The sequence below is a fragment of the Loxodonta africana genome, chromosome 2, assembly GCF_030014295.1.
Source record: "Loxodonta africana isolate mLoxAfr1 chromosome 2, mLoxAfr1.hap2, whole genome shotgun sequence".
Taxonomy (NCBI): Eukaryota; Metazoa; Chordata; class Mammalia; order Proboscidea; family Elephantidae; genus Loxodonta; species Loxodonta africana.
The window spans coordinates 85,750,778-85,773,782 of NC_087343.1; the positions used below are offsets into that span (position 1 = coordinate 85,750,778).

Sequence of the window (23,005 nt, forward strand, 5' to 3'; positions counted from 1 at the left end):
TATGTGAGATGTGGTCTCGCCATCCTTGCTTCTAACGAGCATTCTGACTGTACTTCTTCCAAGACAGAATTTTTTGTTCTTCTGGCAGTCCACGGTATATCCAATATTCTTTGCTAACTCCATCCATAATTTAAATGCATCAGTTATTCTTCCATCCTTGTTGTTGTTGTTAGATGCCATCCAGTCAATTCTGACTCATAGTGATCCTATGTACAACAGAACGAAATACTGCCTGGTCCTGCACCATCCTCACAATCATTATGCTTGAGCCTATTGTTGCAGCCACTATTTCAGTCCATCTCGTTGAGGGTCTTCCTCTTCTTTGCTGACCTTCTACTTTACGAAGCATGATGTCCTTCTTGACTGCTGCTTGCATGGATGTGGATTGTGAATCCAAGTAAAATGGAATCATTGACAACTTCAATCTTTTCTCCATTTATCATGATGTTGCTTATTGGTCCAGTTGTGAGGATTTTCATTTTCTTTGTGTTGAGGTCTAATCCATACTGAAGCATGTGGTATTTGATCTTCATCAGTAAGTGCTTCAAGTCCTCTTCACTTTCAGCAAGCAAGGTTGTGTTATCTAAGTAACGAGGGTTGTTAATGAGTTTTTTCCCCCCTGATCCTGATGCCCTGTTCTTCTTCATATAATCCAGCTTCTCTCAGCACACAGATTGAATAATATGGTGAAAGAATGCACACCCGACGAACACATTTTCTGACTTTAAACGATGCAATATCCCCTTGTTCTGTTCAAATGACTGCCTCTTGATCCATGTACAGGTTCCTCATGAGCACGATTAAGTGTTCTGATATTCCCATCCTTAGCAATGTTATTCGTAATCTTTTATGATCCACACAGTCGAATGCCTTACCATAGTCAATAAAACACAGGTAAACATCTTTCTGGTATTCTCTGCTTTCAGCCACGATCCATCTGACATCAGCAGCGATATCCCTGGTTTCACGTCCTCTTCTGAATGCAGCTTGAATTTTTGGCAGTGCCCTGTTGATATAATGCTGCAGCCGCTTTTGAATGGTCTTCAGCAAAATTTTACTTGTGTGTGATATTGTATGATAATTTTTTATTCAGTTGTATCACCTTTCTTTGGAATAGGCATAAATGTGGATCTCTTCCAGTTGGTTGGCCAGGCGGTTGTCTTCCAAATATCCTGGCATAGACAAGTGAACAATTCTAGTGCTGTGTTTGTTTTTGAAACATCTCAATTGTTATTCCATCAATTCCTGGAGCTTTGTTTTTCGCCAATGCTGTCAGTGCAGCTTGGACTTTGTCCTTCAGTACCATCGGTTCCTGATCATGTGTTACCTCCTGAAACAGTTGAACACCCACCTATTATTTTGGGTACAGTAATTCTGTGTACTCCTTGCATCTGTTTTTGATGCTTCCTGCATCATTTAATATTTTCCCCTGTGGAATCCTTAAATATTGCAACTCAAGGGTGGAATTTTTTCTTCAGTTCTTTCAGCTTGAGAAATGCTGAACACATTTTTCCCTTTTCATTTTCTATCTCGAGGTCTTCAATCCTAGACCCCGCCAATTAGATGTGCCCATTCATGACTTCAATTTGGAGGAGAAAATCATGAGGAAGCACCTGGTAATAGAGGCAGTGATTGGTTAAGAGACTTTGGGCTTTCAGGCCAGAGTGGCCGTGGTGGTATCCTGTGGATGAAGCTCTCAATGCCGGGAATGGAGGTGGTGTATCATACCCCAGGAGGTCCTGGGAAATCCCAGGGTATTGCTCCTAACTCCATGCCCCAAATCTCAAAGGCTGATTCTTTCACCTTCAAGAAGATTCTTTGAGTCCCTTTATTAAATTCCTATTCTATTTATAGAATCTAAGGTGGGTTCTATTGTTCCTGAACAGTAGGAGCTATTACAAGACTAGATATGTCTCATTTGACCAGCATGGGAACAGGAGATGTAATGTCCTTTATGGAAAAGTAGACAAGTCCTATATAGGGATTAAAAGCATGGATTCTAGAGCTAGACTGCTTGAGTTCAAAGGCTTTACAACTTCCAAGCTGGGTGCCCTTAAACAAGTTCCTCAACCTCTCTATGTCTTAGTTTCTTCATTGTAAAATGTTGATAATAATAAAATGCATGAAAAAGGTTATTATGAGGACTAAATGAGTTAATTTATGAAAACGACATAGCTTAACAACTAGCACACAAACCAAAAAAACCAAACCCAGTGCCTTCGAGTCGATTCTGACTCATAGCGACCCTATACGACAGAGTAGAACTGCCCCATAGAGTTTCCAAGGAGCACCTGGAGGATTCAAGCTGCTGACCCTTTGGTTAGCAGCCATAGCATTTAACCACTACTCCACCAGGGTTTCCTAACTAGCACATAGTAACCTCTATATGTATTTAAGCTATTGCTAGTATTTTTACCTATGACATTATTAGGTTCTTCAGATGAAAGCTTAGTCAGCAAGAAAATGCTAGCTAGGCTGGCATGACTCATTTGAGCAGTGTCATTTGCACATGAGGGAATCTTCCATGTGTTTCGTTCAAAAGAATGGAGGGAGAAAATTGCAGTGGTCAACACAGATCACTGGAGATGACCTTGACCAAGATGTGAGAGCTTGCTCTGCTCTTCACCACCCCCTTCTCTTTTCTCCTGTCCTCCTCAAATGCTCCTGTTTTCTTCCCATGAAATCAAGGCTGTGCGTGTGTCTGGTAAGTTCAGGGTCTTATAACTTGGAGTTCCTACATTTGCACTGCCACCAGAGCTCTTTAAAGGCTCTTTAGTTTTTGGTAGTTTCTAAATAGAGAGAAGGCCTCCTTTGTGGGACACTGGGGTTTGCTCCCCAGATTTTCATCTCAGAGGCAAGGATGCTCCTCGTCTTGTGGAGCAGGTGGGGCTTGCAATCTGCAAAATCAGAGAAAAAAAACAGAGACCCCTTCCTGAGAAGTCGGTGCTGCACTGCAGGAATTGGAAACATCAAGGTAAATCCTACCACATGACAAATCTGAGCAAGGGTGAAAAACCCCAGTATTTGGGGCAGGGGTGTGTGTGCACCCTTTTCTGAGTTCCTCCTTCTGAGGAGTCCAGCTCTTCTGACTCAGACTTGAGGTAGTGTATGTCCAGGACTGTCCCAATTTCAATGATTATGTCATATTTTCCTTGTTAGTAAACTCCAAATTCCCCCACGTGTCTGTCAGTTTGTCATGCTGTGGGGGCTTGGATGTTGCTGTGATGCTGGAAGCTATGCCACCGGTATTCAGATACCAGTAGGGTCAACCATGGAGGACAGGTTTCAGCTGAGCTTCCAGACTAAGACAGACTAGGAAGAAGGACCCGGCAGTCTACTTCTGAAAAGCATTAGCCAGTGAAAACCTTATGAATAGCAGTGGAACATTGATATAGTGCTGGAAGATGAGCCCCCCAGGTTGGAAGGCACTCAAAAGATGACTGGGGAAGAGCTCCCTCCTCAAAGTAGAGTCGACCTTAATGACGTGGATGGAGTAAAGCTTTCGGGACCTTCATTTGCTGATGTGGCACAACTCAAAATGAGAAGAAACAGCTGCAAACATCCATTAATAATCAGAACCTGGAATGTACAAAGTATGAATCCAGGAAAATTGGATATCGCCAAAAATGAAATGGAATGCATAAACATTGAAATCCTAGGCATTAGTGAGCTGAAATGGACTGGTATTGGCCATTTTGAATTGGACAATCATATAGTCTACTATGCAGGGAATGACAACTTGAAGAGGAATGGTATTGCATTCATCATCAAAAAGAACGTTTCAAGATCTATCCTGAAGTACAACGCTGTCAGTGGTAGGATAATATTCATACGCCTACAAGGAAGACCAGTTAATACGACTATTATTCAAATTTACGCACCAACCACTAGGGCCAAAGATGAAGAAATAGAAGATTTTTATCAGCTTCTGCAGTCTGAAATTGATCTAACATGCAATCAAGATGCTTTGATAATTACTGGGGATTGGAATGTGAAAGTTGGAAACAAAGAAGAAGAATCAGTAATTGGAAAATATGGCCTTGGTGATAGAAACAATGCCGGAAAATGAATGATAGAATTTTGCAAGACCAACGACTTCTTCATCGCAAAAAGCTTCTTTCACCAACATAAACGGCAACTATACACATGGACCTCACCAGATGGAACACACAGAAATCAGACTGACTACATCTGTGGAAAGAGACAATGGAAAAGGTCAATCTCATCAGTCAGAACAAGGCCAGGGGCCGGCTGTGGAACAGACCATCAATTGCTCATATGGCAGTTCAAGCTGAAACTGAAGAAATCAGAGCAAGTCCACGAGAGCCAAAATATAACCTTGAGTATATCCCACCTGAATTTAAAGACCATCCCAAGAATAGATTGACGCATTGAACACTAGTGACTGCAGACAAGATGAGTTGTGTAATGACATCAAGGACATCATCCATGAAGAAAGCAAGAGGTCACTGAAAAGACAGGAAAGAAAGAAAAGACCAAGATGGATGTCAGAGGAGACTCTGAAACTTGCTGTTGAGCATCAAGCAGCTAAAGCAAAAGGAAGAATTGATGAAGTAAAAGAACTGAACAGAAGATTTCAAAGGGCCTCTCGAGATGACAAAGTAAAGTATTATAATGACATGTGCAAAGAGCTGGAGATGGAAAACCAAAAGGGAAGAACATGCTCAGCATTTCTCAAGCTGAAAGAATTAAAGAAAAAATTCAAGCCTCAAGTTGCAATAGTGAAGGATTCCATGGGGAAAATATTAAACAATGCTGGAAGCATCAAAAGAAGATGGAAGGAACACACGGAGTCATTATACCAAAAAGAAACTAGTCGATATTCAACCATTTCAAGAGGTGGCATATGATCAGGAACTGATGGTACTGAAGGAAGAAGTCCAAGCTGCTCTGAAGGCATTGGTGAAAAACAAGACCCCAGGAATTGATGGAATATCAATTGAGATGTTTCAACAAACAGATGCATCACTGGAGGTGCTCACGCGCCTATGCCAAGAAATACGGAAGACAGCTTCCTGGCCAACTGACTGGAAGAGATCCATATTTATGCCTATTCCCAAGAAAGGCGATCCAACCGAATGTGGAAATTATAGAGCAATATCACACGCAAGCAAAATTTTGCTGAAGATCATTCAAAAATGGGTGCAGCAGTATATCGACAGGGAACTGCCAGAAATTCAGGCTGGTTTCAGAAGAGGATGTGGAACCAGGGATATCATTGCTGATGTAGATGGATCCTGGCTGAAAGCAGAGAATACCAGAAGGATGTTTACCTGTGTTTTATTGACTATGCAAAGGCATTGAATACCAGAAGCAGAGAATACCAGAAGGATGTTTACCTGTGTTTTATTGACTATGCAAAGACTGTGTGGATCATAACAAACTATGGATAGCACTGCGAAGAATGGGAATTCCAGAACACTTAATTGTGCTCATGAGGAACCTTTACATAGATCAAGATGTGGTTATTTGGACAGAACAAGGGGATACTGATTGGTTTAAAGTCAGGAAAGGTGTGTGTCAGGGTTGTATTCTTTCATCATACCTATTTAGTCTGTATGCTGAGCAAATAATCCGAGAAGCTGGACTATATGAAGAAGAATGGGGCATCAGGATTGGAGGAAGACTCATTAACAACCTGCATTATGCAGATGACACAATCTTGCTTGCTGAAAGTGAAGAGGATTTGAAGCACTTACTAATGAAGATCAAAGACCACAGCCTTCAGTATGGATTACACCTCAACATAAAGAAAACAAAAATCCTCACAACTGGACCAATGAGCAACATCATGATAAACAGAGAAAAGATTGAAGTTGTCAAGGATTTCATTTTACTTGGATCCACAATCAACAGCCATGGAAGCAGCAGTCAAGAAATCAAAAGACACATTGCTTTGGGCAGATCTGCTGCAAAGAATCTCTTCAAATTGTTGAACAGCAAAGATGTCACCCTGAAGATTAAGGTGTGCCTGACCCAAGCCATGGTATTTTCAATCACATCATATGCATGTGAAAGCTGAACAATGAATAAGGAAGACTGAAGAAGAGTTGACGTCTTTGAATTGCGGTGTTGGCGAAGAATATCGAATATACCATGGACTGCCAAAAGAACGAACAAATCTGTCTCGGAAGAAGTGCAGCCAGAATGCTCCTTTGAGGCAAGGATGGTGAGACTGCGTCTTACATACTTTGGACATGTTGTCAGGAGGGATCAGTCCCTCGAGAAGGACATCATGCTTGGCAGAGCACAGGGTCAGTGGAAAAGAGGAAGACCCTCAACAGGGTGGATTGACACAGTGGCTGCAGCAATGAGCTCAAGCATAACAACGATTGTAAGGATGGCGCAGTACCGGGCAGTGTTTTGTTCTGTTGTGCATAGAGTCGCTATGAGTCAGAACCGACTCGACGGCACCTAACAACAGCAACAACAGCAAACTCCAAATTAGCAGCCCACCTACTGCTGTCAGTTCTGACTCATAGCGTCCTTATAGGACAGAGTAGAACTGCCCCATAGGGTTTCCAAGGCTGTAAATCTTTTTTTTTTTAAATCTTTGCAGAAGTAGACTGCCACATCTTTCTCCCGTATAGCAGCTGGTGGGTTCAAACCATCTAACTTTTGGTTAGCAGCTGAGCATGTAACGACTGTGCCACCAGGGCTCCTAACCCATAGGTGTGGATTATCAATAAGAGAGGACAGAAAAGAGGTAAGAGGGTTGTCCTGAAGTTTGAGCTGCTCTTCATCCTATGGAATAGAAGGGGTAGGACACATGCTGAAAGGAAAGCCAGAGATGGCCCCATACTGCTAGTCACATGCACAGGTTTATTCCTATAAGCCCAGATGCTCCCTTCAAGTCTACTGAGTCACTCATCCCTGAGACCACTGTATTGGGTCTAGGGGTGTTATGGACTGAATGGTGTCCCCTTAAAACATATGTTGAAGTCACACCCCCATTGAACGTGATCTTGTTTGGAAACAGGTTTTTTGAAGGTCTTATCAGTTAACAGGAAGTGGGTCCTATTACAATGTGAGTGCTGTCCTTATAAAAGTGGAGAACAGACAAAGAGAGACACACAGGGAGAAGATGGCCATATGAAGATGAATCTATAAGTCAAAGAATGCCAAGAAATGCTTGGGGCTACCAGGAACTGGAAGACAACAGGAAGGATCTTCCCCTAGAGCAGACAGAAGAGAGCATGCCTTGCTGATGCACTGAATTCAGACTTCTAGCCTCCAGAACTGTAAGAAAATTAATTTCTGTTTTTATAAGTCACCTGGTTTGTGTTATCTTGTTACAGCAGCTCTAGGAAATGAATACAAGGAATATAAAAAATGAGCATGGCTGAGGCCATGTCCTAGGAGAATTCACACTCTAAGGAAAGGATTGGACAAGAACACAGATGACTACAATATAAAGTAGAAAACAGTATGTGAAGTACTGTAAAGTACCAGGCTAGTGGTTGGAGCTTCTGCTCATTTATACATAAGAATCATGTAGTGTCTCCAACACTGCCCTTCACTGCTGCTGATTATTTCCTTAGCTCTGCAAAATCTTTTCCTAGCATATCACTTATTGTTGTTAGTAGCTGTTGAGTCACTTCCAACTCACGGCGACCTCATGTGCAACAGAACAAAAGGTTGCCGAGTTCTGTGCCATCTTCTGGATTGCTGGTATGGTCAACTCCATTGTTGTGGCCACTGTGTATTTTTTGTGTCTTCCAACCTAGGGAGCCCATCTTCCAGCACTATATCAGAAAATATTCTGTTGTGATTCACAGGGTTTTTCTTGGCCAATTTTCTTCCTAGCCCATCTTAGTGTGGAAGCTCTACTGTACTCTGTTCAGCATCATAGCAACACACAAGCCTCCACTGACAGAGGCATGGTGCTGTGCTTGAGGTGCGTTCGCTGGGAATCAAAGCCAGTCTCCCACATGAAAAGTGAGAATTCTACCACTGCACCACCACTGCCCTCTTGTCTGAAGTTACTGGTGATCGACAGTTGAAGTATCCGGGAGTAAGAGATGACACAGATTTGGCAGTGAGATCAGATTACAGGAGGCCTTGCACACCAGGCAAGGGAATTTGGCATTTATCCAGTGAGAGAAGGGATATGAACCAAATGATCTGATAGGACTGGTACTGAAGAATTTCATTTAATCAGTTTCAATATGCCTCTCCTTTTCTCAGCCTTACTGTGTCTCACCAACTTGGGAAATACAAATTATGAACTATGATTTTTCATTTATTTCTTTTCGCTAAGCATCCAACTTAGTCACTGTTATAGATTGAATTCTGATCCCCCCAAAATATGTATTTAAGTTCTGGCCCCTACTTATAAATATGATCCTGTGTGGAAATAGGGTTTTCTTTTTTTATATCAAATTAGGTCATACTTGAGAAGGGTAGGTTGTAAATCTAATCACAACTGAGTAATAAAAAGAGCAGAATAGACACAGAGGCACACACAGGGAGAAGAGGAAGACAGATGATAGAAACAGATGCACCTACTCCCCTTACAGCCACACCCTAAATTCAGACTTCTAGTCTCCTGAACTGTGAGAAAATAAATTTTTGTTCTTTAATGCCACCCACTTGTGGTATTTGTGTTATGGCAGCAGTAGGTAACTAAGACAGTCACCTTATTGTTCCTGTGGCCCTAGGTAAAACTCATTTTGGCATTTTGTCTTGCCTTGTTCTATAAACAGTTGTATAAATGCCTCTTCTCTCCTATAAGATGGGGAACAGTCAGAGGCTCTTGAGTCTTACTCATATTTGTTTCCATCATCACCACAATAACTAGTAGGAATTCAAGAAACATTTGTTGAATTGACCTTTTAATTACATGGGAAACAGAGACCATAAGGCTGGTCACAAAATAAACTTCTTACTAGCTTGGAAAAATTGAGCTGGGAGTTTCGAGAGTTGAGTAAAAGGTCGTATGTTTTGAAGTGTAGGGCTGGAGCATGCCACCAGTGAGGCAAAGTCAGCTTCTGTCTAGGTCATGAAAGCAGTGAAATGGAAGTTTGTTTGGTGGCTGCCAGCCTTGGGCTTTTTGCCCTCAGATCCACTCTTGCCATCCCTAGCTCTGCATCTGTCTCTGGGCTCTGACTAGGTTCAGTCAACAAGAGGCACTGGTGAGTTTGGAAGTCAGGAGAGGGAATGAAGCCAATTCTCTCTCTGCCTTGGCCTTGACGAAGTCTCCTCCAGGGCTTAAGCCCCTTCCACACAGGCCCACCATGATTCCAGCTTCTGCCAGATGATTCCAGGTGGTTCTAAGCACTCAGATGTTTGCCTTCCCCCTTTGCTCCTCCAGCCTCGAGACTGTAATGGCTTCCTGCAGTTCTTAATCTCCAGGTTCCCACTCTGAACCCTCTTTAACTCCTTCGCTTGTTTCATCCCTGACCTAAGTCCTCTATGTCTAAAATATCTAAAGTTTCCTGACTGGAGCCTGAATGACATTGCCTACCCATCAACATACCCTCCCCCAATTCTTTTAATTACATACCTTTTGCCCGTAATACCATATTCCGCCTCCCTTTTCACTCCTTTCCCCCAGTTCTCTTTATTTTGATCTAGGGATTCCATGCTGCTCTATTTCTCTCTCTCTCTCTCTCTTTTTTTTTCTATTTCTCTTGCTAGGAAGACATATGAGTTGATGAACTCATTCACACAAAGATGCATATTCCCATTGAAGAAATACGCATTTAAAAATTTTTACAGGGAGAAAGTAATGATAACAAAGTGAGGATGACTCACAATGGTTAAAGAATTTGGCTGCTAACCAAAACGTCGGTAACTTTAATCCACCAGCTGCTCCTTGAAAACCCTACGAGGCAATTCTACTCTGTCCTATAGGGTTGCCATGACTCGGAATTGACCCAACAGAAACGGGTTTGGCTTTTTCTTTTTTTTTGGTTAGTGCCCTTCAAAGACTTACCCAGCCCATGATTACTGCCTCTCCTGGTTTAGTATAAACCAATGAGCACCACTCTGCCCCACCACAGCATACTCTATTCCAGGTAAATATCCTTGGCCCCAAGTGGAGCTTGACAGAGGAATGTAGCTATAGCACCAAGTCCATCCCTGGCTCTGGAAACATACACTCAGAGTGTATGTTTTTCTAATGGTAGGTGAGTAATGTATTTTTCAAAAATAAAGTACACACACATTGTTATCCTTTGAATATACATGTATTTTTTTTTTACAATTTTTGCCAAAGCCTGAACAAATATTCATAGTCCATATTTAAAAAGTATCATACTGTTTAAGCACTAAGATTAGCAGTTATACAATCTCATTTTGTTTGCCTCAGGCAAACATATGCTACTCTGTGTATTTGACTCTGACACACTGACTGCCTCAGAACATGAAAATTTTGTCATTTAAAATAAACTATGAAAATGTAACTGCATTAAGATTTGATAATAAGCACCACCATGGTAAAACCAGTTGCCGTCAAGCTGATTCTAACTCACGGTGACCCCAATGTGCATCAGAGTAGAAGTGCTCCATAGAGTTTTCAATAGCTGATGTTTTAGAAGTAGACCACTAGGCCTTTGTCTCGAGGAGCCTCTGGAAGTCAAATACCTAACCTTTTGGCTAGCAGCTGAGCATGTTAATTGTTTGCACCACCCAGGGACTCCACTAGCATGGTAACCCTTAGGTTATCTGGAAATCTGCCACTTTCACTTTCAAGGACTCAGATGGAATTGAGCTTTGAATGAGCTTGAAATAGCTCTTAGAACAAAGACATCATCCATTGGCAACCAGCAGTACAATGACCAACCATGCCATTTACCTGGGACTGAGTGGTTTTCTAGGATGACAGCCTTTCAGTGCCAAAACCAGGAAACTCCGGGGCAATCTGGGACAAGTTACCCTATGAAGACCAGATGGCTGCAAGAGGCAAGGCTCTGAAGTTGACAGCCAATGTGCCACAGTTGTCCAGGCTGTCAGCCAAAATCAAAGCAGTTCTCTGACTGGCTGTTAGGGTTGACTTCTAGAAGGAAAGTAGCTCTGATTGGATATGGAGGTTGAAGTGCAGAAAGAAAGCAGCTTTCCAATTGGCTGGTCATGGCTTCTTGGGATTAGCCTTTTAGCCCACAGAACTGTATGTACAGGTGAAATGACGCAATAGAAGAGACAGAGTGAGGACAAGAAAGAAAGAAGAAGATAGTGAGATAGAACAGCAGATCCTGTCAGAGGGGGAGAGGAAACAAAGAGTAAGAAAACAAGCAGTCCTGCTGTGTGGGCCCAGATAGGATGAATGGTTTTGTAAAGCTCAGTAGTACAAGCCTCAAAGTCCTAGAGCAGTGGTTCTCAATCTTGCCGATTATTAGAATTACATGGAAGCTTTTGAAAATGCACATGCCTCAGACCAATTTTAATCAGAATCTCTGGGGGTGGGCCCAGTCATTAGCCTTTTTTAAAAAGCTCCTATGAGGGAGCCCTGATGGCACAGTGGGTAAGTGCCTCAGCTGCTAACCAAAAGGTTGGCAGCCAGCTGCTCCATGGAAGACAGATGTGGCAGTCTGCTCCTGTAAGTATTACAGCCTTGGAAAACTTGTGGGGCAGCTCTATTCTGTCCTAGATGGTCGCTATGAATCAGAATCAACTTGAAGCGTTATGGAAGATGATCTTAATAGGCAGTCAATGCTGAACAAGCAAGGATGTACACTTTTACCACTTCTATTTAATGTTTTTCTGGAGGTCTTAGCCATAGCAATCAGGCAAGAAATAGAAATAAAAGGCATACAGATATGAAAGGAAGAAATAGTACTATCTTTAATCACGGATGGCATAATTACCTAAGTAGAAAATCTTTTTGAAAACCTACAAAATTGTTACTAGAATTTAGAAGTAAATTTAGCAATGTTGCAGGGTACAAGATCAATATACCAAAATAAACTGTATTTCTATATACTATGAATGAATAACCAGAAAATAAAAATTAAAACATACCTTTTACAATTGCATCAAAAAATATAAAACGTGTAGAGACAAACTTGACAAATATTGTGCAAGACCTGTACAGTGAAACCCACAAAACATTATTAAGAGAAATTAAAGAAGACCTAAACAAATGGAAAAGGTCTCTGGGTGGTGCAAATGGTTTGGTACAACTTGACTACTAACAAAAAGGTTGGCAGCTCGAATCCACCCAGCAGTGCTGTGGAAGAAAGTCCTGATGATTTACGTGCGTAAGATTATGACCTTTGAAAACTCTATTGTCTTGGTCATCTAGTGCTGCTATAACAGAAAATACCACAAGTAGATGGCATTAACAAAGAGAATTTTATTTTTTCACAGTGTAGTAGGCTAAAAGTCCAAATTCAGGGCATCAGCTCCAGGAGAAGGCTTTCTCTGTTGGCTCTGGAGGAAGGTCCTAGTCATCAATCTTCCCCTGGACTAGGAGCTTCTCCATGCAGGAACCCCAGGTCCAAAGGGTACACTCTGCTCCTGGCACTGCTTTCTTGGTCCTATGAGGTTCCCCTGTCTCTCTGCTCGTTTCTCTCTTTTATATCTCAAAAGAGATTGGCATAAGACACAATCTAATCTTGTACATCCCTTCAACATAACTGCCAGTAAACTATCTCACTAACATAGTGATAGGACTTACATGAGGAAATCTCATCAGATGACAAAGTGGTGGACAATCACGCCATTCTGGGAATCATGACCCAGCCAAGTTGATGGATATTTTGAGGGGACACAATTCTTAAAGCCATCCACTTGTGGTATTTTCTGTTATAGCAGCACTAGATAACCAAGATATTTATATAGCAGTTCTACTCTGAAACACATGGGGTCACCATGAGTCAGAACTGACTTAATAGGAAAGGGAACAAAACAAATGAAGAGATATACTATGCTCATGGATTGTAAGACTCAGACAATTTTGAAAAAGAGGAACCAAGCTGAAAGTCTCAAGCTACCTGATTTTAAGACTTTTTAGAAAGCCACAATAATCAAAACTGTAATATCAGTGTAAAGATATACATAAATGTATACTTGTATATGGATAAATATATACATAAATGGAATAGAATAAAGTCCAAAAATAGACCCAGACATGTATGGCCAATTGAGTTTTGACAAGGGTGCCAAGGCAATTCCATGGAGAAAAAATAATCTTTTCACCAAGTGGTGCTGGAACAGTTAGATAAACCAAAACAAACCTGTTGTTATCAAGTCGATTCCTATTCATAGTGGCCCTATAGGACAGAATAGAGCTGCCCCATAGGGCTTCCAAGGAACGACTGGTGGATTTGAACTGCTAACCTTTTGGTTAGCAGCAATAGCTCTTAACCACTGTGCCACCAGGGCTCCAAGCAGTTGGATAGCCGCTTGTAAAAAATGAACCTCAACTGAAACCCCATACCATTGGATCACAGCCCTAAATGTAAGATTTAACAGCAGAAAACTTCTAAAAGAAAACACAGCAGAAAACCTTAATGTCCTTGGGTTAAGCTTTCTTAAATAGGATAAAAAAGCACAAACTATAAAAGAAGGAAACAAACAAGGACTTGTACTTCATTGAAACCTTAAAGCATTTGATCTTCAAAAGAAACTGTTAAGGAAGTGAAAAAGCAGTCACATACAGGGAAGAAGTACTTGCAAAACATATATCTGACAAAGGGCTTCTATACAGAATATATAAACAACTCTTACTAATAAGAAGATAAACAACTCAATTAAAAATGGGCAAAAAATTTGAACAGATACTTCTCCAAAGAAGATATACAGATGGCAAATAAACACATAAAAAGATGCTCAACATCATTAGCCATTAGGGAAATGCATTGAAACCACAATGAGGTACTACTGGTGGATACATACCCACCAGAATTACTGAAATTTAAATTGACTGACCATGCAAGTGTTGGAAAGGATGTGGAACAATAGAGCTCTTATACCTCACTGTTGGGAGTGTAACAATAGTATACCCAGCTTCTTAAAAAGTTAAACATACATTTGTCACCCAATCCAGCCGTTCTACTCCTGGGTATTTTATCCTAGAGAAATAAAACATATGTCCATATTAAGATTTGTAGACAAATGTTCATAGTAGATTTACTTGTAATCACTGAAAACTGGAAACAACACAAAATGTCCATCAACAGGTGAATGGATAAACAAATTGTTGTACACAATGGAATACCACTCAGCAATGAAAAGGAACAAACTCTTGACACACTCTTCAAAATGGATGACTCTCCAAATCATTATGCTGTGTAAGAGAAACCAGACAAAAAAGATATATATGGTACGATTCCATTTATACAAAGTTTTATAAAATGTAAACTCACTTATAGGGACAGAAAGTAAATCAGGGCTTGCCTGGGAATGTAGGGCAGGGAGTGATAGCAGGCAGGGATTTCAAAGGGGAATGAGGAGACTTGGAGGTGATGGAAAAGTTTGTTATTTTGATTGTGGTGATGGTTTCACGGTTGTACACATATGTCAAAACTCATCAAATAGTACTCTTTAAATATGCAAGTTTTATTTTCAGTCAATTATACCACAATACAACTGTTTTAAAAAAGTACAAAGAACAGTTTGTAGTATGGTGCATTTTAATTCCATAGAAAAATGTATCATTAGGGGTAATTAACGTTAGTTGTTGTAACAAGAAACCTCAGTGGCTTAACACAACAAAAGTTTGTTTTTTTGCTTATGTCACAACTTCCTGTATGTTGGGCTGCTCCTGGAGGCCTACAGCCAATCACTGACTCAGGAATCCTGGTCCCTTCCATCTTGTGACCCTGCTGCCTTCAACATATGGCCTCCACTCATACCAAGGAAAAGAAGAGAGATCATAGACGATCATGACCAGACCTAGAAGGAGGTGCTTATCACTTCTGCCCACATCCTGTAGGTCAGAACTCAATTACACAGCAGGGAGATTGGGAAATATAGTTCTCCCTAGGAAGAAGAGGAGGAGAAAGAAAGAAGAAAGAGGAGAAGCCCTGGTGGCACAGTGGCTGCTAACCAAATGGTCAGTGGTTCGAACCCACCAGCCACTCTGTGGGAGAAAGATGTGGCAGTCTGCTTCTGTTAAGATTTACGGCCTTAGAAACCCTATGGGACAGTTCTACTCTGTCCTGTAGGGTAGCTATGAGTCGGAATTAACTCGACCGCAGTGGGTGGGTAGAAAGAAGAGTAATGCTTTCATTTATGTATCAAGCCAGTCTCTGCCAGAAGAAAAAGCAATTTCTCTCCCCAGAGTAGCTATGCATACAGAAACATGTATTTCTAGAGAACACTGAGTTTCTCTGCCAGAATACCTGCACCCGATTCCATCACAGTTTTCTTCCAGAACTAAGAGAGGACACTTGCTCTGTGTTTCTAAACTAAAGAACTCATTCAGAGCTTCCTCTTATCATGGAACAGTTTCTACCCCAAAGAGGAATCCAAGTCTCCAACTTCTGTTGCTAGTTGCTGTTGAGTTGTTTCCAACTCACAACAACCTTATGGATAACAGAGTGAAATGTTGCCTGGTCCTGTGCCATCTTCATGATCACTGATATGTTGGAGTCCACTGTTTTGGCTGTTGTGCCAATCCATCTCAGTGAGGGTTTTCCTGGTTTTTACTAACCCTCTTACTTTACCAACCATGATGTTCTTTTTTAGCAATTAGTTTTTCCTTAATATCATGTGTTGAAGTCTCACTATTCTCAATTCTGATTGTATTTCTTCTAAAACTCCAACTTCTAGGAGATGGAAAATTGCTTATAGTTTTCAAATCATTCTGCTCTCCCCTACTCCTTCTCCTTTTCTACCCCCAATGTTTCAAAACTTTCAGAGTCCAGTCTGAGGGAAGTCATGCAGTTTTGTGCATCTGCACCAACAGCATGAGAGGAAACTGAGTTCAGCATGGTGACACAGAGCCACCAAGAAAATTACTCAGTGCTTTTGTTGCTATGTGACAGCATAAAGGGATGCAGTCAGACAGTTTTGATGTGTGGCCATTTGGAAGTTAGTGATTGTATGACTGAAAAGATGTGAATTCAAGAGCTTACATTACCACTTTCCAATTGTGTGATCTTGGGAAAGACATGTTCTTCTGTAAGCCTTAGTATCTTCTGCAGTGCAATGGATCGCTTTCTTGTGGCCTTACTCACCATGATCTTATAACTCCCACCCAAATGATTGGGTGGGGACTTTGCAAATACTGTAGTTATGGCCCACAAAGGGATTGGTCAGTTTTACTATCCTGCTAGGCTTAAAATGAACCATCCCAGTGGCAGGAGGAGAGGGTCTTATCACTGCCAAGGAAGAAGAGCCAGTAGCAGAGTGTGTCCTTTGGACTCGGGATCCCTGCACTGAGAAGCTCCTGGAACCAGAAGACTGAGAGAGAGAGAGACAGAGAGCTGTAACACTGAAGACGACGAGAAGTGGCAGTAGAGAAACAGCAACAGGAGGGACTGGCAGGTGACAGCACAGTGGGCTTCCCTGCCCATGGAGCGAGAAAGCTGAGTGCCTTTGAGTAGGAGGCTTGCTGGAGGAGTAGGGTGCCTCCAGGCACTTGGTGGAGTTAGGTTTGCTGACCCAGAGAGCTAAAGCTGATCGCCTTTGGGCTGAGGCTTGCTGGTGGGCTAGGGTGCCTCTGGGCACTTCCCAGCAGAGCTAAAATAGCTGTGTAACACTTGCCTGAGCAGGGTACAGGCCAGGCCAAGGAGGCAAAAGCTAGGGGGAGACCTGCCTCTGAGGACGGCTGAGAAGAGGCTGTCCTGATGGAAGAACTGTAAACTGAATGCTCCTGAACCTGAACTATAACCTGTTAACTTCCCTAATAAACCCCATAATCATGACTATTGTCTGTGAGTTCTGTGTGACCATGCAATAGTTATCAAACTCAGCAGATGAGTAGAGAGTGCTGTGGAAGGGATGGTTGGTGTCAGAATTGGTAAAGACAGCAGAGAGAGGAGGCATGTCTGGCCTCTACCTCATAGGGATCAGTCTTGGACTATTGATCTTGATTCTCCTTCCCCCGTGTAAAGTTAGAGGAGGCCAGACACTGCCCCCACGTCATTCTTACATCTTCATTAACCAAAAACACGGGGACAGTTATACCTATTAAAGCCAAATAAATAGTTACTGAGAACTGTGATGCATTAATAAAGATACAGAAAAGTTACTACCTTCATGGAATTTAGAGTCTACAATTGGAGGAAGAGAAGCAAAGATAGTTAATGTCACACATTAAAGTATAATATGGATAGTACTCATCTTACCTTGGAACATAATGTGAAGATCAAATGAGGTACAATGAATCAATTTAAACTCCACATAAGCTGTAAAGTGCCATAGAAACACTGTTGTTGTCATTGTTAGGTGCTGTGAAGTCAGTTCCAACTTACAGCGACCCTGTGTATTACAGAATGAAACACTGCCTGGTTCTGTGCTGACCTCACTATCACTGCTGTTTGAGCCCATTGTTGCAGCCACTGTGTCAATCCATCTCATCGAGGGTCTTCCCCTTTTTCACTGACCCTCTACTTTACTAAGCATGATGGCCTTCTCCGGGAACTGCTTCCTCTTGATAACATGCCCAAAGTACGTGAGAGGAAGTCTCACCATCCTGTTTCCAAGGAGCACTCTGGCTGCACTTCTTCCAAGACAGACTTGTTCATTCTTCTGGCCTTCCATGGTATATTCAATATTTCTTGCCAATACCATAATTCAGAGGAATCAATTCTTCTTTAGGTCTTCTTTATTCATTGTCCAGCTTTCACATGCATATGCAGCAATTGAAAATACCATGGCCTGGGCCAGGAGCACTTTAGTCCTCAAAGTGACATCTTTGCTTTTGAACACTTTAAAGAGGTCTTTTGCTGCACATTTGCCTAATGCAATGCATTGTTTGGTTTCTTCAATGCTGCTTCCATGGGCTTTGATTGTGGACCCAAGCAAAATGAAATTCTGACAATTTCAGTCTTTCTCTGTTTATCATGATGTTGCTTATTGTGAGGATTTTTGTTCTTTTTTTTATGTTGAGGTCTAATCCATACAGAAGGCTGTAGTCTTTAATCTTCATCAGTAGGTGCTTCAAGTCCTCTTCACTTTCAGCAAGCAAGGTTGTGTCATCTGCACATGCAGGTTGTTAATGAGTCTTCCTCCAATCCTGATGCTCCACTCTTCTTCATCTGGTCCAGCTTCTTCCATTATTTTTTCAGTATACAGATTGAAGTATGGTGAAAGGATACAAGACTGACACATACCTTTTGTGATTTTAAGCCACAAAGTATTCCCTTGTTCTGTTCAAACGACTCTCTTGGTCTATGTACAGGTTCTACCTGGGTATAACTAAGTGTTCTGGAATTCCCATTCTTTGCAATGCTATCCATAATTTTAATGATTTACACGGTCAAATGCCTTTTGTCAATAAAACACAGGTAAACATCTTTCTTGTATTCTCTGCTTTCAGTGAAGATCCATCTGACATTAGCAATAGTACACCTCCTTCCATGTCCTCTTCTGAATCCGGCTTGAATTTCTAGAAGTTCCCTATCAGTGTAATGCTGCAATTGTTTTTGAATGATCTTCAGCAAAATTTTACTTGTGTGTGATATTAATGATACTGTTCAATAATTTCCACATTCCGTTGGATTACCTCTCTTTGGAATGGACACGTATATGGATTTTCCAGTGGATTGGCCAAGTAGCTGTCTTCCAAATTTCTTGACATACACAAGCGAGCACTTCCAGTGTTGCATTCATTTGTTGAAACATCTCAATTGGTATTCCATCAATTCCTCTAGCCTTGTTTTTCACCAATACTTTCAGTGAAGCTTGGACTTCTTCTTGGAGAAGACAAAGTGAAGTATTATAATGAAATGTGCAAAATCTGGTGTTAGAAAACCAAAAGAGAAGAACACGCCAGGCATTTCTCAAGCTGAGTCAACTGAAGAAAAAATCCAAGCCTCAAGTTGCAATGCTGAAGGATTCTATGGGTAATACATTGAATGGCACAAAAAGCATCAAAGGAAGATGGAAGGAATACACAGAATCACTATAGCAAAAAAGAATTGGTCGACATTCTACCATTTCTGGAGGTAGCCTATGATCAAAAACTGACTGAAATGCTAATCAATGCTATTAAATAGGTCCTGATGTCATCTGTTTGCTACCACATCCCTGCCCTCTTTCTGAATGTTTAAAATGCAGATTACTGAAGCATATACTGCATCTGTATAGAAATGGAATTAAATGAAATGGTGACACAAGCAGAAGCATTTGTATACTTGTATGTTACACATATGTGTTTGTGTTTATTAATACTGTTATGTCTGATGTTTATCACCATGGACGCTGCCTGTGTGATACAAGATACTCCTTCTGTAATGGACTAGATCGGAAGAGCTGCCACTTTTCAGCCCCAGGTACACAGCCCGTGACATAGATGATTTCAAGCATGTTGGAAAGCAACACAAAAGCACTTACCCAGGAGCTCATTGTCTACAGAAAAGCAAAAGAGTGAACTGGTAGGTTTTAATACCATAAAGACCACATTTTTACATATAAAAGGAGCAGGTATTTCATTGTAGTATTTTTTTTTATTGCAGTATTTATTCAACCTGCCCTCCATTAAAAATCTCAATAAGGCTTTCTACAATGTTGTGTGTCTTCCATGCTGACGTGGCACGTATGGTATGGTTAAAAAAAAAAAATGGTTAACTAGGGGTAAATTCTCCTGGGGCAGGGGGTCTCCCCCAGGTGTATGTGGTGTTAGGACACTTGGTGACCTGATCTGTCAGGCACCTGTGAGGCCAACAGCTGGCTTTGCTCAGAGAGAGATGATCCGAGTACTAAACTTCCAAGTCCAGAATATGTAAGTTGATTGATGCAGTTTTTCCTAATATTTTGATTTGCATCCTAGATATTTAGTGTCAGTCTCCTCAGGCAGAATCCCCACGGTTGAGAATTGGGCTCGAGGTCCTCACTCTTATGTGGACTGGACCAACTGTTCTATTTAAGGACAGATATATAATTGGATAATCCATTCTCTGAGGAAATGAATAAACCATTTTCTAAACTTAATGATGTTATTTATTGTAAGCTTCACAATACCTAATGAACAAACTGTCTATTTCTTCAGGTAGCCAAATGAATAGGAAACATAAGAAATGCCAAATTTAAGTCCAACTTTAGAATCCTGTCTCTAACCACGACTCCAAGGATGTTTAATGGGAGATCAGCTTGTCAACCCCAAAAGCTTAAGAAATGATTCCAGTAGCTGAGTCTCCTTTAATACTCTGTTCTCAATGGAGTATTACTCACAGCTCCTTACTCACTTCCTGTCTGAAGTCTCATCCTGTCCCCTCTGATGATGTCATTACTGTGTGATGGGTCCTGTTCTAAGCACTTTGCACATATAAACTGTTTAACCCTCACTAAAACTGTGTGGATAAGTTTGTATTATTTTCTCTGGAATTACTAGGGGCTCTGAGTAAAGCACTGGATACCTCTAGGTGCTGAACTTGGAGGAAAAAAATCAAGAAATTCTAGGAGAAAAAGGGATAAAAGAAAGTCAAGGAGCAGGAGGATAATAAAAGAGTCGTTCACAGAAAGAACATGATTAAGGATTAAATGGTTAATGTAGAAAGAGGTTTCTTAATATGAAGTTAAATATCCCCATGGATGTTATTCTTTCCTGGTATTCACACAACAAATATTCATTGAGTCTTACTAGGAGTCAGGAATGTTCTAGGTGCTAAGGATACACCAATGAAGCTTATATTCTAGTGAGGGAGACAGAAAATATTAAGCAAAGAAGTATACATACTAGGGTCGCTGTGAGTTGGAATCGACTTGATGGCAACAGGTTTTTTTTTTTGATACATTTTTTAGAGTATTAGGCAGTGAGAAGTGCTATGGAGGAAGATGAAGCAAGGACAGGCAGTAAAGGAATGTTGTTGTAGTTTTTGTTCAGGTGCTGTCAAGCTGATTTTCAACTCATAGACCCCATGAGACAGAGAAGAACTGCCCCATAGGGTTTTCTAGGTTGTAGTCTTTCTCCTACTGAGGCTCTGGGTGGGTTTGAACTGCCAACCTTTCTGTTAGCAGCTGAGCACTTAACTGTTGTACCACCAGAGCTCCTTAGTAAAGGGATAGAGGGTGCTGGTCAGGGCAAATCTCTCTGAGGAAGTAACATTTGAGTAGGGCCTGAATGAAGTAAAAAGCCAGCCATGTGATTACATGGGCAGGGGATGGAGGAGCATTGCAGGCTGAGGGAATAGTGAGTACAAAGGCCTCGGCACACACAAGAGAGGAAAAGCATCCATGGTGAGGGTGAAGAGAAAGCCACAGCAGAGCAGGTAGGGCTGTGGTTCACAGTCTTCCATTGAGGGAGGCTCAGATGCAGGGTCCCTGCTCAGAGCTGCATCCATCCAGAAGGAGCAGTACCCTTTATTCACACACATGTGCCACCCACTTACCAGGTTCAGGTTTCTCAGGGCTGTGCACCCAAAGAAGAGCATTTCTCCAATTTGTCCTCCCAATTTTTTTTCCTAATTTGCACAAAAGAGTACAGGCTAACAACCTCCTTGATGTAGCCCTAGATAGACACACTGTCTTTAGAATAGCGATCTTAAATCATCAAGAAAATGCTTCGCTTTTCAGAAGCAGGAGGATGTAGGGGCGCATAACTCACGTGTTTGGTGCTTGAAGGACAAGCGTCGGCTACCCAGAATGTTGTTGTTGTTAGCTGCCATCGAACAGAAGAAAACACTGCCAGGCCTTTCTTCCTAGTCCATCTCAAGTCTGGAAGCTCTGCTGAAACCTGTTTAGCATCCTTAGCAACATGCAAGCCTCCACTGACAGATGAGTGGTGGTTACACTTGAGGTGGTGGCTGTGCGTGAGGTGCACTGGTCAGCAATTGAGCCTGGGTCCCCCGCATGGAAGGTGAGAGTTCTGTCACTGAGCCACTACTGTCCCCTCCAGAACACTGAGGTGAAACATCATACTTCCTAAAGACATCAGATACACGGGAGGGTTTTATTAGCTCTAAGTAATCCAGCCTAGTATTTCGTATTTCATATTTTGTAAATGAGGTGTTCCCTTTGAGAAAAGAAAACACTGGAAATGAGAAAAGGATAATCTTTTTAGGTTTTAGGTAGTAGGGGGTGCCGGGGAGGTGGGGAGGAGAACCTGACTTTACTAATTAAGTATCAAGAGAAGATGGAAGTAGATATATGCAGGAGATGGTAACGTTGTATCCTTTAGAAACAGCCTGGGGTTCTTACTATGCCTGTATTATTAAATGTACTAGTTTCCACATCTATAAGCCATCAAAACGACAATTTCCCAAACAATGTCAGGCCAAGAAAAGGATCTTGGTAATACCTTGGATTTGTCTGACAGTCCTTCTCTAAGGGCCTGGTGTCAAGACATTTCTGAAGTGTTAGAAACCATAGTGAAAAGCATTGCGGAAGCTCATGCAACACATTCAAATTCTACTAACCACACAAAGTTTGCTGAAAGAAAAAAAAAGAAAAGAAAAGAAAACCTTCTGTGTCTGAAAGATAAGCCATGAGTTAGAGATTTTGACACAAAGCTGTAGATTAGGTTCTACACTTGTAGCGTCAGCTCTCCCTCCAGCCCCCCATCCCATCCCAATGTTAACGGCTTTGCACAACTCAGATGAAATGTCTTCTCCATTCCTCCTTCCCTGCTCCCCTCCCTTCCTTATTTCCTTTTTCTTTCATTTTAGAATTATTTGAATAGCGTCTCCCTTTATAATAGTAACTAGGGTTTCCAGATAGGGCAGTTCATTGCTATTTTTTCTCTTAACTTGCCTGAAAAGGTAAGAAATGCTTTGATACCCTCAAAAAGCAGCTTAAAATGACCCTCCTGGGAAAGAATCTATGAAAATGCAAGAGGCAAAAACAATGAATTCACAGAAGAGCTAGTTCTCACCCGCTCGGAACCTGGTCTCTTTTGCCAACCTGTTTGATCAGCTGGAGAAAAAGCACCCTCATT

At 41.5% G+C, this 23,005-nt stretch overlaps 1 protein-coding gene across 1 annotated transcript in view; it reads left to right on the top strand.

Annotated features, from left to right (window-relative positions):
- The first annotated feature begins 17,571 nt into the window (after window positions 1-17,571).
- RASGRF2 (Ras protein specific guanine nucleotide releasing factor 2) overlaps window positions 17,572-23,005 on the top strand; it is a 170,346-nt gene continuing 164,912 nt past the window's right edge. The window contains exon 1 of the mRNA XM_064279696.1: window positions 17,572-17,580. Within this exon, the coding sequence (XP_064135766.1) occupies window positions 17,572-17,580 (9 nt within the window). The remainder of the gene's footprint in view (window positions 17,581-23,005) is intronic.